Here is a 15,831-nt window from a genome sequence, read left to right on the forward strand (position 1 = left end):
TTGGTGGAGCTCAGGATCGTGTGTGTTGGTCCCCAGCACTGAGCTCTTTGGTTTGTATTTAAAAAAAAAAGTGGAAAATACATAGAGAGACACACTTGAGTTCAATAGCTAAAGAATAATTTCACCCCTCAGTGTTCTGTGGCCACCTGCTGCACTATGTGAAGGTAAATGGTGGGAAGTGAGATGCTCTAGAGCGAGCCAGGAATGGTTTGGGTGGCAGAGCTGTTGTGCATCTTCTCTTGTAGCATGAAAATGGCTTAAATATTAATGGAAAAAATCCTTCCCTGGAGTAATATTTTACCTGACTTCATTGAGAACTAATCTGGTACCACTGGAAAAAAATAGAGACTGACAGTTTAACCTTTCTGGAATTAATTCTAAGAACCGTGAAAGTTTAAAATGCATTAAATGAATACCTGCGCAGCTGGTTGTGGAGGGGAGGGAGCGGAAGGACGATGTTGGCCGTCAGCCGGGGGGTAGCGGGTGGAATTCAGGATGAGGCTTTGCCTTGACGTTACTGCTTTGTTTCAGTCCCACCGTGCACGATGGAGCCGGAACGCTGCACATTGTTCCTGGGGAGCCAAAGGTCACCCTGGAACCGCGGGGTAAAATGAGCAACATTTCAAACTGCTGCAGGACACCTGTGGTAGAACCTGGGCCTGAGTTCGCTGGACTATATTACCGGGATCTTTTTATTGGCAGTGAGTTTGTCGGTCTCACCTTATGGTCGCATTTCTAATCTTGCCCTCGAGTTTTAGAATGCGATGAGCAGTAGGCCTTGTTTCCTTAAGCGATTCATCCATAAAACTGCTCTTCTGTTAATGCATCAGGCTACATCAGTTTTATTTAAAAAGTTTATTTCTCTTCCTCATGATTGTAAGAGTTTCACAGGAATTTTAAAAAGGGAAACGTGTGTGTCCAAATACTAATGATTTTTGCCCCAACCAAATTCAGGTACAGAGTCTATACATTGCTTCTAGAAACGTTTGGTTGAGTCCCAGCACCATATATAGGCACATTTTCACTTACACTTGGACTTTTCCAGACACTTCCACATCCAGGAAGCTTAAATGCTGCAGAGCTGCTTTAAAATAATAAGGAATGCAAAAAGAATAATTTAGTGCATTTATGTAACAGAAGTAACTCTTCATACAAACAATTCAATTTCAAATGTCATCAGTTCCAAAATTTAATAAACAAAAGTAGTTTTAACACACAATATACACAGTCTGGTGAATGCACCTGAAGGAAGTTCATCAAACAAATGGCGGCGGAAGGAGCTGAAGCGTCAGCCGGTGACGGGGCCGCACTCTGGGTCAGGGATGGTGACAGGCTTCTTCGGTTCTTGAAGCTCTGCAAGTTTACAGCAGGTACAGGCCCGTTAGCGTGTTGAACTTTTCAATGTCAAAATGCAAATAGAATAGAACAAGCCTAAACAAGCTGGGCCCGCGTGAGCTGCGTGTTCCGGGAGGGCTCTGCTGGGGGTTGCGCAGCCTCACTTGTGCCTGCTATGGAAAAGAAATCACTTCAGAATGTTGAAATGGAAATTCCTTGAGTAGTTTCCTTGATAATTGAGTTCCTGATGTTCCAGTAAACAAAATCTCTACTGAAACTTTTTACTAACCACGCATTAAATTTGTTGTGTGAATTACAATTTTTCAAAGGAAATTCTTACCTGCCTTAAAAACTGGGGGCAAACACAAAGTCTGGGTGTGTGCTCACAGTGCCGCCAGCGGAGATTTGGGTCTGGCACTCAGGATTTTTCACGGACCGGACTCCTGAATCCAGCAGAGATGAGCTCAGCTTAAGTGCTGCTGGCCCCAGGAAGCAGAGGATGTGCCCAGCCACAAGTGTGGCAAAGACGGAAGCATCACGTCCTCATTGGAGCAAGTGAGGGGTTTTAACTCTCATAGATGGCCAAGCTTTAAAATCTGGCAATGCTCCAAGATGAATGGAAAAATAAGTACTTCGTGTAGTTGGAGCAAAGTTCCACGCATCCAAAAGATTGATTTTTGGATGGGGACCAAGCACAGCAACTTTCCAGTAGAAGCAGAATTTTAAAAAGGGCAGAAGAACTGAAAGTTGGAACCAAGTTCTACCCCAAGCCAGTCTAGCGATCTGCAGGTGTGGTTTTGTTAGAGCAGAACGGATGCTACAACCTGTAGTAGTGTACTCACCCTCTGTGAGATCTACCCAGCTGTCTTCCGCATCGGGCAGAGGAACCGAAATCCCCATGGCTTTCCGGATTCCGTACGTGCTGACGATATCACCCGGAGTCACTTGTTGCGCGAGTTCTTTCAGGTTGTTGGTTACTCTCTCCGCTAGAAAAGACAAGTGGCTGTATTTATATGCTGCATATGCTGTGATTGATATTGCACAAGTTAGTTAGTAATAATTGATATAATAAAATAGAGCGATAACTGGATCAAACCTGGAATAAAGCTTAGCCTTATAGTAATACTGGTAATACTTCAGCAACTCCTGCTCAAAGACACTGCAAATACTATGGAGTCTGAGGCGTTTGGCTGTTTGCGCCATGGCAAAGTAAACTCCCTATCACTTCTAGGGAAATTTATTAATGAGGAGGAAATACATGTAATTAGTGTTCAAAACTTTAGTCTGGCTTTACAGACAAAATAAATTAATCTTCAAGGCCTAACAACGCATGTATTCTGCAGTATAGTTCTTAAACATTCATCTTGATACCAGCTGGGACAAGTGTATTTACCCAAGTGCATCTCTCTGTAAGACGGACCCAGGAGACAAATCATATTAGGGGGTGGTTTTGTACTGAGTCGTTCATTCTGAGCATCCTGGAGTTCTCTCAGCAGCTTTGTTGTTTCATCAAGTTTCCTCTGGAAGATTTCGGCCTCTGTTAAAAATGAAGAGAAGAAAGTCCTCACTGGTAAGAGGGTATATTTACTTATGTTATGATATAAAATACAGTGAGGCTGAATGGATTGAGAAACTGAAGCAGTTAGACGTATCAGAAATGCAAGGACCAAGACAACTCACCCTCGGAATCGAACTCCTCCACGGGCATGCCGAAGTTGGTGACCGCTTTCAGCGCTGTGAGCCTGTCGTTGTTCGCAGAGTCCAACCTGGCAGCAAGATCCATTTCCATCATCTAAAAAACCCAAGGACCAGCAGGTAATAATGTAGGTAACGTTTAGATTAGCTTTGAAACATCAACATTGTTTGGGGAAAATCAGAACACAGTTAAAATTAGTCTGCTCTACAAAAAAGTGAACATGCAGAGAGCTGGAAAGACACGCTGTGAAACTTCTACCTTCCTACAGTTCCTCAGGTTACTGTTCTATTTCAGACTCAAATGGCAAATCGCACCTGCCAAAAGCACGGGGGTAGGCACAAACTACCTCGAGTAACTTAAGACCAGCATCCCAGTTAGGAAAATAAAGAAGGAATTCCCTGAGCTCACCTAAACCAAAGTGTATCTAAGATTTGAGGCGAAAATTCCAGAGCAGCCTGGGAAGCGGTGGCAGGTGGAGGCTTTGGGGAGCAGCCCTTTCCCTAGAGCTCTAACAAGCTCTGGGTGGAATGATTTTAGAGCTGTATCGTGTGCCCACAGGGGCACAAGGCATTCGAGAAAACTTCTCCATGACAGCCATATATTGTGGGATATTTTACACTTCTGTTACAAGTTAATGTTAAATCAAATCAGATTAAGATGGGAATAAAACAACCAGAAGATCTAACACAGGGTTAAACAACCACAAACAAAAATACGCAGCATTTTCTTCTGTTTCTCTTGATCTATAGTCCTGTGTAAGACTTCGTGGAGATTCTCACCCTCCGAATGCCTACACAGGAGCAGGTCCCCGTCCCACAGCGTATTTACAGCCTGTCCAATCTTAGTGTTGCTGCACAGGCCTGACAGTTGTGGGCAGTTTTCTAACCGCGGGTCAGACAGGTTGGTTGGAGTAGTTATTGATACAGAAAAAAATTACCTTTACATCTTTGATTGCCTCGCTTCTTTCATGTGGGCCTTCAGCCTCCTCCAGGGGCTGCACAGAGGAAGGATTTTTTTCAAGAAGGCATTAAAATTCATCTTTAAGGTCAAAGTGAGACTTTACAAAACGCAGTATTTTGAAAGTGAGGTAAATATACAATGTCGTAATGACCTTTCTCTGTAAACCAAGTCACAAAGCAGCTATTTTTAGAGGGCTTTCTTAGGATATTAGTGTTTCATACATTTTTACAGCACACGTTTATTGCGCTTTGCAAAGCCCACATGCTTTTCCCCAGGGATGTCACATCAGAGATTAGTTACTGGGGGCAGAAAGGATAATTATTAGAGGCTGAAATGTTATTCTGCATCTCGATGTAAGTGTATTTCTCTTAATACTTGCAACAGTGGTGGCTGAACCCTCTAAGGCAGTGTCACTATTGGTACCAGAGAAGAGCTGACCCAGTAACGCTAAGCAAAGGTCCAAGCTGGGGCTAAAGGCTGAGCTTTGATCCATCAACTAGTTCTAGTATTAATTTAGCTAATATTTGACCCATTAGTAAAAGGTTATGATCTCTCTATTTCAATAGTTTACATCAATGAGAAACTCAAATCAAGACTTTTAGTTAACAGGAACTGTCTTGTGGAGATTCTCAACTAATTCTTGGATTGTCAGTTAAGCTCAGATCAGCCCCTTGGATTCCAGTCACGTTTGGCACATAGCGGTGCTGAAATCTCACAATCTGAGGAGTAGCTGTTTAGTATTTTCACACAGCCCGTAGCTGAGTTTAAAACACTGCACCAAGTCAACGGGAAAGCTGGTTACTAATTCCTCTGAACTAAGCAGTGGCTGCAGGAACATGATAAACTTTTCATGGAAACAAGAAAGCCCGTCCGTGATCACCTCATTTCTGAACAACTGCTTGTTGATAAGGCGCTAGTGCTAACAGAAGTGGGAGAGCAGGCAGAGAAGGAATGTGTGACTCTGTCTCTATAATGTTTTGTTAATTTTCATGTTACACTAATTAACAAGTCAGAATCATCCCTCCCCAGAAACTCCATCCACTGGAGAAAAAGATGACTCTTCCCTTTCAAATAATTAAAGGGAGCCCATCACCAGGCTCAGCATCATCTTCCTTCAGCTTTACGGCTTGTGTGCCAAAACCAAGACTCGACAGGACACAAATCCTCTTACCGTTTCTAGTTCTCTGAGAGCTCTAGAATGTCCTCCTTTAGTCAGAACGTCAAGCAAACTGTCAGCCATTAAGAAAGGATAATCTTGCGATTTCATCAGAAAGTCATGAATACTAAAATATCAAAAGACAGGCAAGGTAATTACTTTCATATCAAACATTCAAAGGAAAAAAGTTGTGTAAAGTCAAATCAAATATGTACAGCACAGAAGACACAAGAAGTAGCAGAGAGTTTATCTAACTGGTTTAATTATCAGTGCCTTTTGTAGCTGAGGAACCCAGTCACATTCCTAACAAGAACCAAAGGACTATGAGCAGTGAAGTGCCTCGGGCAGTGCGTCCAAGGGACAGCAACTGGCACAGACACTTCACGTGTGCACTGTACTTACATGTTCTCACGTTTCGTATGAATTTATACCACTGCGTATTCTATTTTTGAGTTTCTCATAAAACAAAAGGACTTCAACTCTGAAATTTTTATGATTCGGAATAATAAAAACAATGAAAATTATTTTTACTATAGTAAATAATAGGAAAATCAAGCAGTATTCACTTCACAGGCAAATTCTCTTACTGAAGTATTTGTTTCTTAAAACAAACCAACCAAATGTGGTAAGCTGTAAAGACAGTAGTGACATGATGTAACTGCTGCTGTACAGGAAAGCTGTGACGCACACCCCCTTGTTTGGTTACCTGAAAGATCCTGGATTAGAGTCTTCCCCATACGTGGAGTAGATTAAATCAGAATCTTCTTTGCTTATGTTGGCAAATGTAGAATCATACGTCGGAGCATAGGAACTATAGGGTCCATAATTCAAGTATGTCACTAATGAATAACAACAATACTAATTATTACCTCTGATATGCGCGTTGTCAGATAAAAATGAGAAGGGCTTGTAAGACAATCCCCAAAAAGAAACTTTTAGGACCATATTTCTTATGGTGAAAACAAACTTTCACAGAATACCATCTGTTCACACCGTAACATCTTTTAGCAACATCTACATCAAATGCATTTTTATTTATGAATGTTTTATTAACAATCCTGTGTGCCCCAACACAATATGAAAATTCAGTCTGGTGCGAGTAACAGGTTCTCAGCCTCCCCACTATGCTCTTTTAAAGCCAGAAAAACCTTTATCTAATTGGGATAGTTCCTCTTCTCAACAGTTTATTAAATACGCCACCTGTTTTGTACGTGTAAATTAAGCTAGACTTTGTGATGTGCTGTGAAGTTGTGTGATAGATACATGCAATAATGTGTTTTATTACCAAAAAAACCTTAGTTCCAAACTATTTGTGTGCTAGCAATAAGATCAACATTTTTTGTTTATATAAGGAAGATTTATATCTAAAAAAAATATATATATTATTACTTGCCTGGAGTAACTTTGTTTCTTTTATCTTCCTTGAACCCTTGTAAGGTATTAACTCCCGACTGAAGTCTTCCTGCGGTCATACCCAACTTTACAGGGCAGTAACCTGGTTCTACAATAGGATATATCAAAATAGAAAAATAATGAAGGCATATAGTTGACACAGGAAGATTCCAAACTAATTTCATACTTGTAGCCAGAAACTTCAGAATAAAGAGGATACAATTCTGAGAGGGTGTGCTTCGTAATATACTAAAGGCTGTGGTTAGTCTTAAACATGAATCCAGACCAAGTGGTAGTACTAGTTAAGCACTGAAGCTTTAACCTAAATGTTAAGTTTTCACTATCAGTCTTTCTCCTGCCTGTCCTTCCCTAACAGAGGCTGCATCATGGAAGAGGATCTCATTCTTAACATGAAAGACCACACGCTATTCTTGCTGACAAGCAGGGGGAAGGGAGAAGACAAGTTTTCAGTTTGGCTTCTGTCGATGGAGCCCTGGTCAGTTTAGCTCTGTAATGAGCTGGCAGTTAAAAGTTGGGCTCCTTAGCTCTTGTAGCCTGTGGCACCGACATCTATGATTTTATAACATGACAAAGTGATTCGGGACCCAAACAGTTCCCAGTGGTCAATTCTGGAACACGTGTGACCTTCTCGGTCCGTGCTCTGTACAGGGACCAGCCTCCGAGGGCTCCCTCCAGCTGCTCCTAACAACAGCCACAGCTGGTCCCCATCTACCTGCTCCCTCAGCTGCAACTTTTTAAATCCAGACCTTTATTAGGCTGGGAAGAAGCACTCAGGTCTTACCCAGCATTTGCTGCTCTGCTCAGCAAAGGAGCAGCAGGCCAGGTAGGTGAAAGGGGCTTGTTACCTAAATTGTGCCAACTTACCTCCTGCAGTGAGGTCGACTGGATTCAAAAGGCCTAGAGTTGTTGTACCATCTGGTTTTCTTCTTTCAAACTCACACTGAAATAAGATCAGACTATTTTAATTTTATGCTCCTTAAGCTAATAAATCGGCCTATCTGTAGGAATCAGAAAGAAATTTGTAGAGGTGTGGTTCAGAAGCGAATACTGCTCTTTTTGATTTTCACTAGAGAGCTTTACTAAGAAATTATGATAAATATTAATGTTTCTGCAGAGGGTAGGAGATAAAATACATAATTCACGTAGAAAATGAAATGGACTCAATGTTACCAAAGTGAGTTTCTTCTTTTGTAACATCACTGACCTTTGATCAGACATGTGGCTGTTTCAGAACTACACGTTTTTTTACAGGTCAGGTTTGAGATATTTTCTTGAGGTTCCTACTATTCATCCTTATCTACTACTTATCTAAACTTTCTGCAAATCTAAGCTGAACTTGCTCTGCTGAAGAAATTCAGCAGGCAGTGAACTGACATGCTTTTTTTTCTAACCTTCCAATGTTACACAGGTGATCAGTTGTGTTAAACACAGTAAGAGCAAACCCTGAGTTTCAGCTGACATAAGGTCCTATATAAGCCTGGTTTATGAAATGAGTTACCAAATACACAAAGATTTACCTGGCTATTTGCAAGTCGTCTTGTTAATTTTCCTCCAGATTCTCTAACAATACAATCAATTTGCTCTTGTTCCCTTTCCAAGCTATTGTTTCGTAATTTGTCTTCAAGTAGATCTTTGTCCTTCCTGTGAATAAAACACACAACTTAATTATTAGTTTAAACAGACACCAATTGGCTAAATATGAAAGAATACAGTGAAGGACTTGTTTTTGCCAACTATGCAAACTGCTTTTGTAGATAAAACAACTACCAAAAGTAACGTGACTGTATTTAATATGGCTGGGAAAAACATGTGACAAAGAATTATATCAGTAAGTGTTTTTTTTAAGTTAGTAACTGTAGAGGTCTCTATGTTCAGCCTACTTCAGCCATGCTAATATCCCAGATTAGCATGTTGCCAGATTTTATGTTATCGCTCCCACAAAAACAACAAGGATATTTTTGGTAAAACAGATTAGATACTCTGAATTTTAGTATCTGTATTTTCAAGTCTGTGAAAATAAATTTGCCAGCATTTCAGGATATTGAAAGGAATATTTCAAGATATTAAGAGATATTTCACGAAATATAAGTTCTGTAGCTATTCATTTGCATGTTTCAAATACAACTACTGTGCAATAAAAGAAAAAGCAATCTATTTGTACCAGAATGTTTAAAAAGTCATGTTTGCAAGCTTTCTCCAAAACAATACTACTTATGTGGAACAGATATTAGAAGAGAAAATAATGGAAGGGATGGAGTTGGTGAGCAGTACAGGGTTACCTACATTAAAAACATGATGGTAACATAAAAGATTCTAGAACTGAAGAAGTCTTAGTGTATTTGCAGGGCCAGTAAGAGAGAAACCCCCATCCACTGGTCCCTAAAAGTCACCTTGTTTCAGCAGCATTTAAAGGGTGTACCCTGTAACTGTTATTGAGAGAATACTTTACTTTTTCTGGTCTTTGCTAGGCGTCCTGGATGCTTTGGTGTCACCATCCACAGGTTCTCCTTTGTCTCTCCCAGGACCATGGTCATCGTCCCCAGTTTGCTGCAGTTCCGTCTTGTCCTTCTGCTTCCTCGTCTTCTGCAGGTCAGCCATGAATTCTATACTTTGTTTCAGGCTCTGAATTCTCTCCTAAAACAACACCAGGATCCTTTATTTGCTACTTGGATGAATCTTTTCCTAAACTATCCACAGAGGATGATTTCAGTTCTTTCTTGTAATAGTTAAGTATAAAGAGAGTTTTAAAAAATGAAATATTAAATGCTATTATTTCTTCAATAACTGATCTGGTACCAGTACTAAAGCATGAGCCTTAAAAAAAATGCTCTATTTAAATTCTAACGTGCAAGCATTTGACAGTTATTAAGTGAGTTTTTATTAATTTTCATGAGATGCCTGTAAGAAAAGTGGAATGAAAGAAAAGTCACAACAGAAGGAAGAAGCATATTGTTTTAGTATTTTCGTTTGTATTTTCTATTACCTGGCTGAGTATCTTCATCCCTGAGTGCAGCAGTTTTTTTGCGGCTTTGTAGTAAATGGTGTCTGGTTTGTTATAAATCATTGCATTAGTACACATCAGTTTGAAGTTATCCTGTACAGACATTAATAATTTTGGAATGAAAGTTAAAATTTTATAGTATACTGTATTAAAATCCTTGTTGCAAATGCAGCACCTTGAGCTTTAGGGAAAAAGAACTTCAAAGAACATTTTTAATTAATGAATTTAAGACATCTAATTAAACATTTAAACATAAATAAGTATGTAAATTAGATTCAAGTCTCAAAACTAACACCCCAATAAACATCCTGAAAGTGTTCTCAAGAGTTCAGTATTGGTTGTAGTTTTAAAAGTTTTAATGGAAGCCCTAGTAGGTAAAATTAGCCACTTCTCTGACCAATCAGCAGTCATTAAAAGAAAAACAGAGTGAAAATACGTAAAAAAGACAATAAAGCTAGAATCAGAGAAGCTGCAATTCAAAGTTAAACTATTTTAAGGAATATACCAATGCTTCAGTTACAATGAAGAAATGGACGCTTGTTTGAAGTTAATTTCTTGAAGGACTGAACTAGAAAGTTCAGTTCTACACTCACTGCAGAGCCTCTATACGTAGGTATGTTCTATCACATTCTCAGCTATTTACAAAGACAAAGAGTTAAAATGAAAAACTAACAAGAAACAGCTGAAACAACAGGGCACATTCTTCTGAAGTTTTGTAGCTCTAAAGAAGAATGTGCAAGAAAATACAACCAACCCTATTAACAAACCTCTCCTTAAGTTCAACTGCTAATTACACACAAATCGTACTTCTTGGGTTCTCATCTAGCCCAGTAAAGAACTAGAGAATATTTCTGCTGAAGAAAACAAAACAAGTCCCCACACTTTTAAAAAGCTTTAGGGGCTTTCAAAACAGGCTCTTGAATCCCCCAAACTCCAGCAGCAGTTGCTGCCAGCAGGACTGAGCTCATGTTGCCTTCATGCCTACCTGACTAGCAAAGCCCGGCTAGCACAGTGATGACAGGAGGCACAGCATCAAGTAGTAACAGGCAAAGCCAATAATTCACCAGACTCTGTGATTTTTGAGAGGCAATACAGTCAAAAAAAGAGCTGTCTTACAGAAATGCTCCATTTTCAGTCTTAAGCAAAGATCTACAATGACATGCTGAAGGACAAACTGAGTCTATTTAATCTTGCATAAAGCCTGAAACCATCCACATCTTCTTGAGATGCACATGTACAAAGCAGGAGTGTTTTCTCTTTCACTTCCAGAACTTATTTGCTCACAAAAATTCAACAAGAAACATTTATTCAGGCAGATGTACTGGTTCTCTTGGCATCTTTGTATTCTCATGAAATATTAGAGTTCAAGTCAACTGAGTAGAACATGTCTTTGTAGTCAAAATAAAAGTTACAGAATTACCTTCAATTCTTCTATGGACTGGTACCCATTGTTCTTGATCTTCTCTTTCATGGTACTAAAATCCATCGGGTTTTTAATGATCATGGAGTAGCCAGGGGCAATAAAGTCAGTCACAGGAAATGAAAAGAAAGAACTTGGATCTTTTCTGTTAAGAAATGAAAAGATGGGGTTTTTATGTTTCAACTTATAACAAAGAACATATTGAGCTTGGAATCAAATAGAAAGGAAAGGATTAAGTTGAAAAGGAATAAAAAACATAAAGCTAGAAATGGCTTGTGTCAGCAGAATCTTTCACTTTTGAAGGTTGAAAAGATGCAAACCCATATAACAAAAAAAGTGCTACAAATGTATTTTTGAAGTTAGTTCTAAATTCTGATAACTGCTTGTGTTCCCAAGATTAAAAAAAACCCAATACCCTTTTACCAAGTTTTGGCTTTTTGAAAAGTTGTTCTATAATGATTGGGTCACTGAAAAATAAAGGGAACAAATTACATAAGAATGTATACTTGTCATCCATTGCTGACTCTGAAATTAACAGAAGGGAAAGTTTGTTGCTGAAAGTTGTGATAGAACGTGTGTATTTACGATTATGCTAATCTTCCAGTTATGTAATGTTAATAGTTTTTTATGTTAAAATTTCCCATGACTTTCAGTGATCTCTGACATATACTTATGTTCCTGGGTGCTTCTCATAACATTAAAATGAAAAACAGTTGGTTGGTATTTTCTCCTTAGAATCAGGCTGGTGAGAATTTCTCCTCCAGACTCATTGTTTTGCTTTTTACCAAACTCTGCAGCTCCAGACTGGCCTCCTACACCAATGTTGATATACATGTTCCTCGCTCTTACTACACACAATGCAGAAACTCTTGGCGTTTCAGGCCTTTTTCTTGAGTCTTACTTATCATTTATGGATTTCTACTTCAAGTTGCTGCAGAAGAGTGCAGAAGCACACAGCGCAGGTATTCTGCAACACCAGCACCACAGCTTCCAACTGGGAGGCAGGGTTCTAAAGCTTTTCGAGCAGCTTTTCTTTCTGTGTGACCGCAAAGGGAGCCAAAACACACACATGCACATTTTGGTGGTTGGTAGTTTCCTCAAACTGACATCAAGATCTTGAAAACTTAAGGTTAACGGAAAACTCACAAAGTTGAAAGATCCACTGGGTAAGACAGGTAGAGACCCTTCAGCCACTCTTGTACAAGGCACACAAACTTTCTTAATACTTCAAGTCAAGAAAAAATATCTTAAACCACTGACTACCTGAAAGACCTACAGATTCAGCAAATCTGATTGTTTTAATCAAAAGACATTTTGTTAATAAGGCGGTAAGAGAATATGGTTTAAGTTTTCAAGCATGTACTTCCTTTTTATAGTAAAGAATGCTAAAAATGGGAGAGCTCAAGGTAAAAGAAGTTTTTGCAAGTTCATTCTAAACTCTTGTGCCTCTCTGAAAAAAGGTTCTTATAAAGAAAGCAACACATTATGGGAAAATTGTCCTGTTTTTGAAAGTTTTTTAAAAGTACTTTAAACTTGAAACTGGAGGTGTTTACAAGAAGCCTAAGCTGAGGAGAAGTTAGAAGTTTCCATTCTTACACTAATACTTAAATTCTTAAAATAGTCCCATTAGCAATGTACTTAGCAATGATATTTTCACCCAGCTTTTCATATGCCCCTTCCCTCCATATGTGTTATTTTCACTCCACAGCTCTGAAAACCTGTTGCACATTTACCTCTGCAGCTGTCTCATGAGTTGATTCAGAGCTTCCTGAAGTGGTGTCTGCTCCACCTCTAGACCAAAAAGAAGTGGGGGGAGAAAGTGTGTCAAACAGAACTGACTCCAAGAGGTACTAAACTTTCACGATATTAGAAATCAACTAAACAAAATTGATGCAGCTTGAGAATTGATCAAAAATAAAAGGAATACGGTGGCAAAACCAGAAAATACATAGGGGATCTAATTTCCTAATTGTTCTTAACTGACATGCTGCTCTCTCTAACACAGGGACCGTTCTGCAAAAGTATAGTAATATAATTTCAATTTTTTGTATGAGATGGGGAAAAATGCTAAGATGGCAAAAAAAGTCAAGTCACTTGCTATAAAAACAAAGAAAAATGTGAGTCAATTAAATAAACCTGGAATTAGCAAAAGAAATTCATTTTTTATTCCTACCTTCCTGTTTCGCTAAGGTACTCGTCAATGGTTTCTCCGGTGGCAATTCCAATCTGATGGGGGTCTGACATTTCATTTCTTCTTCTCCCTCACTGTCTGCATGGTCTCGATCTCGTTTCCTTTTGTCCTCCTAGAAAGAGAAATATTGTTATAGACTCTTTCAGAAATTACAAAACCAGCATTATTACTGTACATAATGCTCTCTGGCTTTTTCAAAATAACATAGTTTAAAAAAATATTTTCTACGTCTTGTATTCTTCAGGTACTGTCTCCATCTGCTGGACAATAAAGTAATTCAGATATATAATGCAGTGTATCACAGAACATCTTTTTTTAAAGAAGAGTGACAGGAGCCACTTAGAGCATGACGGGAATGATTCTGCACTACTCTCTGCACAGAGAATTGTCTACAGTGAAGCCCCTCAGATGATTTCTGAAAGTTTTAGAAAAACGAGTAAGAAATAGGAAATTCAAAATTAGAGGCACCCATAATGCTTCAAAGAAATGTGTTATAATTACTTACCACATCAAGAACCCCAAGAGGGAAATATATTTTTTTTCTTTTTAACTAAGAACTTGTGAAGTCTTAATTCTGTTCTATATAAATGGATTTATTTAGACACAGAATTTTTACCCCTTTTTTAGTTTTCTGTGCTCTTATGCTCGCCAGTATTTTTTGAAAGATGACAAGCTTCAGATGACTTCACTCATCTTTTTCTAATAAAAGTACCTGGGTAAAAGGAATTGGTAAAACTAAATACTGAATTCAAGTGTATTCCAATTTAAGGATCCAAGTTATGGTCATAACCGCTCACCTTTTGATGTGAAGACTAGAGAAAATCAAGCTTTTTTTTTTTTTTTTTGCTAAAATGCACTAGCATATATTTGTACCTTAACTCTTCTCTTTCTTTTCTCCTTTTCTTCCCCCGGAACTTGTTTTTCTCCTTTCTTCCTCTTTTTCCTTTTTCTGTCCTTGTGTTTTTCATGTTCGGATTTGTCTTCGTACAGGCTTGAGTCGAGTCCCGCGTTTCCAGTGGAGAGTTCAGCAACTTCACTTCCCCCGACTTTCAGCACCAGCTTCAGCGGCTTTTCTACATATTCTTAAAACAGCAGGGAAATAATGTGAGTACGGCAGAGCACAGACACTCTCACCCCTCTCCCAGGCCTGTCACCGACCCCCCGCTCATCTTCTCACAGAATCCCAGCCTGGATGAGGCTGGAGGAATCACTGGAGCTCCCCTGACGCGGGGTCACCAGAGCAGATCACACAGGATCCCAGGTGGGTTTAATGTCTCCAGGAGCCTCCACGCCCGCTCTGGGCAGCCTGTCCAGGCTCTGGCACCTCACAGCAAAATAGTGTCTCCCGCGCTGATTCCGCGTCTCCCCACACAGCCGCCGGGCCGAGCCCTGACCGTTCCCCTCACGGCCTCCGCTTCACCCCCAACTTTCAAACCGGCGGGCGGGCCGGGCCGCGCCGCCGCGCGGTGGGGGAAGAGGCGGCACCGAGGGCCCGGGCCCGCTTTGCGGCCTCCCTCCGCCCAGCCACCCACCCTCGTAGGGGTGCTTGTCCGACTTATGCTTCTTGTGTTTCTTGCCCATGGCGGCGGCGGGCCGGCCCGCCCGGGTTAGGCCGCGCCGGTGTCGCGGAGCCCGCCCCGCAGCCGGAACGCGGCGAGGAAAAGGCGGGCGCGGCCCGCGCAGCGCCCCCTGGCGAGCCGGAGGTCCGGCGGGCCGCGCCGTGGCCGGCGCAGGCGCAGTGGGCGGCGGGCGCTTCCCTTGGCGGCGGGAGGCGCGACCCAGCGCCGGGAGCTGCGATCGCTCCGCGCCGGTGAGCGGGGGTTTGGGCCGTTTTCTGTGGTGAACAACCCTTGTTCAGCCCCGAGGGAGGTGCTGGCTGGCCGGCCCAGCCCCGGTCCTCTCCTTACACACCCGCGGAGCCGCTCCCTGCCCCGGGCGGGCTGTGCCTGGAGCCCTGTCGCTCTTGTTCTCCACCCCTGGTCTCTGGGGCAGCGCCGCCTTTGGCAGGATTCAGCCTAAATCCTCCTGCCTGTGCGGCAGGATCTCCCGTGCCGTGGCGGGAGGGGACACGAGTGAAGGGGTTCTGGGCGCTGCGGTTTGCATCGCGCCTGAGCAGGGGCCGCCCGTGTCCCTGTGGGGCTGGCTGTGGCCTGTGGTGGCCCCTCAGCCCGGGATAAAGGCCGCTACCAGCAGCCTGCTAGTCCTCAAAGTTTGAGAACCTGCGCCTAAATTTGTGCCAGTGAGAAGAGCAGGGGCTGTTACGCCTGAGGAAGGGCCGAGCATTCACAGAGGTCTGTACAGATGGAAGGGACAGTTGGAGCTCTGGAACAGGCTCCCCAGGGAGGTGTCACGGCCCCAACCTGACTGTTCAAGAAGAGACTGGACAACGTGCTCAGACACACGGGGTGAGCTGTGGGGTGTCCTGTGCAGGGACAGCAGTTGGACTCCTTGTTGGGTCTCTTCCAAGCCAGGACATTGTGTGATGGTTATAGGATGTCTGTCCTGCGCCCTGACAAACAGCAATAACAGGTGAGCCTGGGCGGGCTGGGGCATCCTCAGCCCTACAGCCTGAGCGCCTAGATGTGCTCGCCTGTCTTCAAAGCTAATCCTTTATAATCAGGTTTTAAATTTAAGAAAAATACATGTGTGTTGTCCATTA

General features: G+C 41.5%; 2 protein-coding genes across 5 annotated transcripts in view; one reads left to right on the plus strand and one right to left on the minus strand.

The window, feature by feature from the left end:
• Positions 1–843: 843 nt before the first annotated feature.
• BRD7 (bromodomain containing 7) lies at positions 844–14,858 on the minus strand. 4 transcript variants are annotated; one of them, XM_082062622.1, is made up of 18 exons: positions 14,705–14,858; positions 14,046–14,254; positions 13,155–13,284; positions 12,715–12,772; positions 10,982–11,126; positions 9,544–9,654; positions 9,010–9,194; positions 8,078–8,201; positions 7,425–7,500; positions 6,541–6,648; positions 5,854–5,986; positions 5,163–5,274; positions 3,969–4,025; positions 3,016–3,127; positions 2,729–2,872; positions 2,178–2,321; positions 1,243–1,353; positions 844–1,081 (listed from the first exon to the last, which is right to left on the minus strand). In XM_082062622.1, the coding sequence occupies exons 1-17, from the start codon at positions 14,751–14,753 to the stop codon at positions 1,289–1,291; spliced, it is 1,962 nt and encodes a 653-aa protein (XP_081918748.1). In that variant the 5' UTR covers positions 14,754–14,858; the 3' UTR covers positions 844–1,081; positions 1,243–1,288. The 4 variants fall into 4 exon arrangements, with proteins under 4 accessions (XP_081918748.1, XP_081918747.1, XP_081918750.1 ...); XM_082062621.1 differs by lacking the exon at positions 844–1,081 and having other exon boundaries at positions 1,103–1,353; XM_082062624.1 differs by lacking the exons at positions 844–1,081; positions 9,544–9,654 and having other exon boundaries at positions 1,103–1,353.
• The window catches only part of NKD1 (NKD inhibitor of WNT signaling pathway 1), a 268,072-nt gene continuing 266,404 nt past the window's right edge, over positions 14,164–15,831 (plus strand). Inside the window, exons 1-2 of the mRNA XM_082062625.1 lie at positions 14,164–14,276; positions 14,352–14,433. The gene's annotated coding sequence lies outside the window, so the exon portion shown is untranslated. The remainder of the gene's footprint in view (positions 14,277–14,351; positions 14,434–15,831) is intronic.

Source organism: Streptopelia decaocto, assembly GCF_964273445.1.
Source record: "Streptopelia decaocto genome assembly, chromosome: 11".
In the NCBI taxonomy this organism is placed as follows: domain Eukaryota; kingdom Metazoa; phylum Chordata; class Aves; order Columbiformes; family Columbidae; genus Streptopelia; species Streptopelia decaocto.

Coding starts and splice junctions, on each gene's coding strand:
- BRD7 (XM_082062622.1), bottom strand. CDS start 14,753: ATGGGCAAGAAACACAAGAAGCATAAGTCGGACAAGCACCCCTACGAG. Junction 14,255..14,704: donor GGACAAGCACCCCTACGAGG/GTGGGTGGCTGG, acceptor TGCTGTTTTAAG/AATATGTAGAAAAGCCGCTG. Junction 6,649..7,424: donor AGTCGACCTCACTGCAGGAG/GTAAGTTGGCAC, acceptor ATCCTATTGTAG/AACCAGGTTACTGCCCTGTA.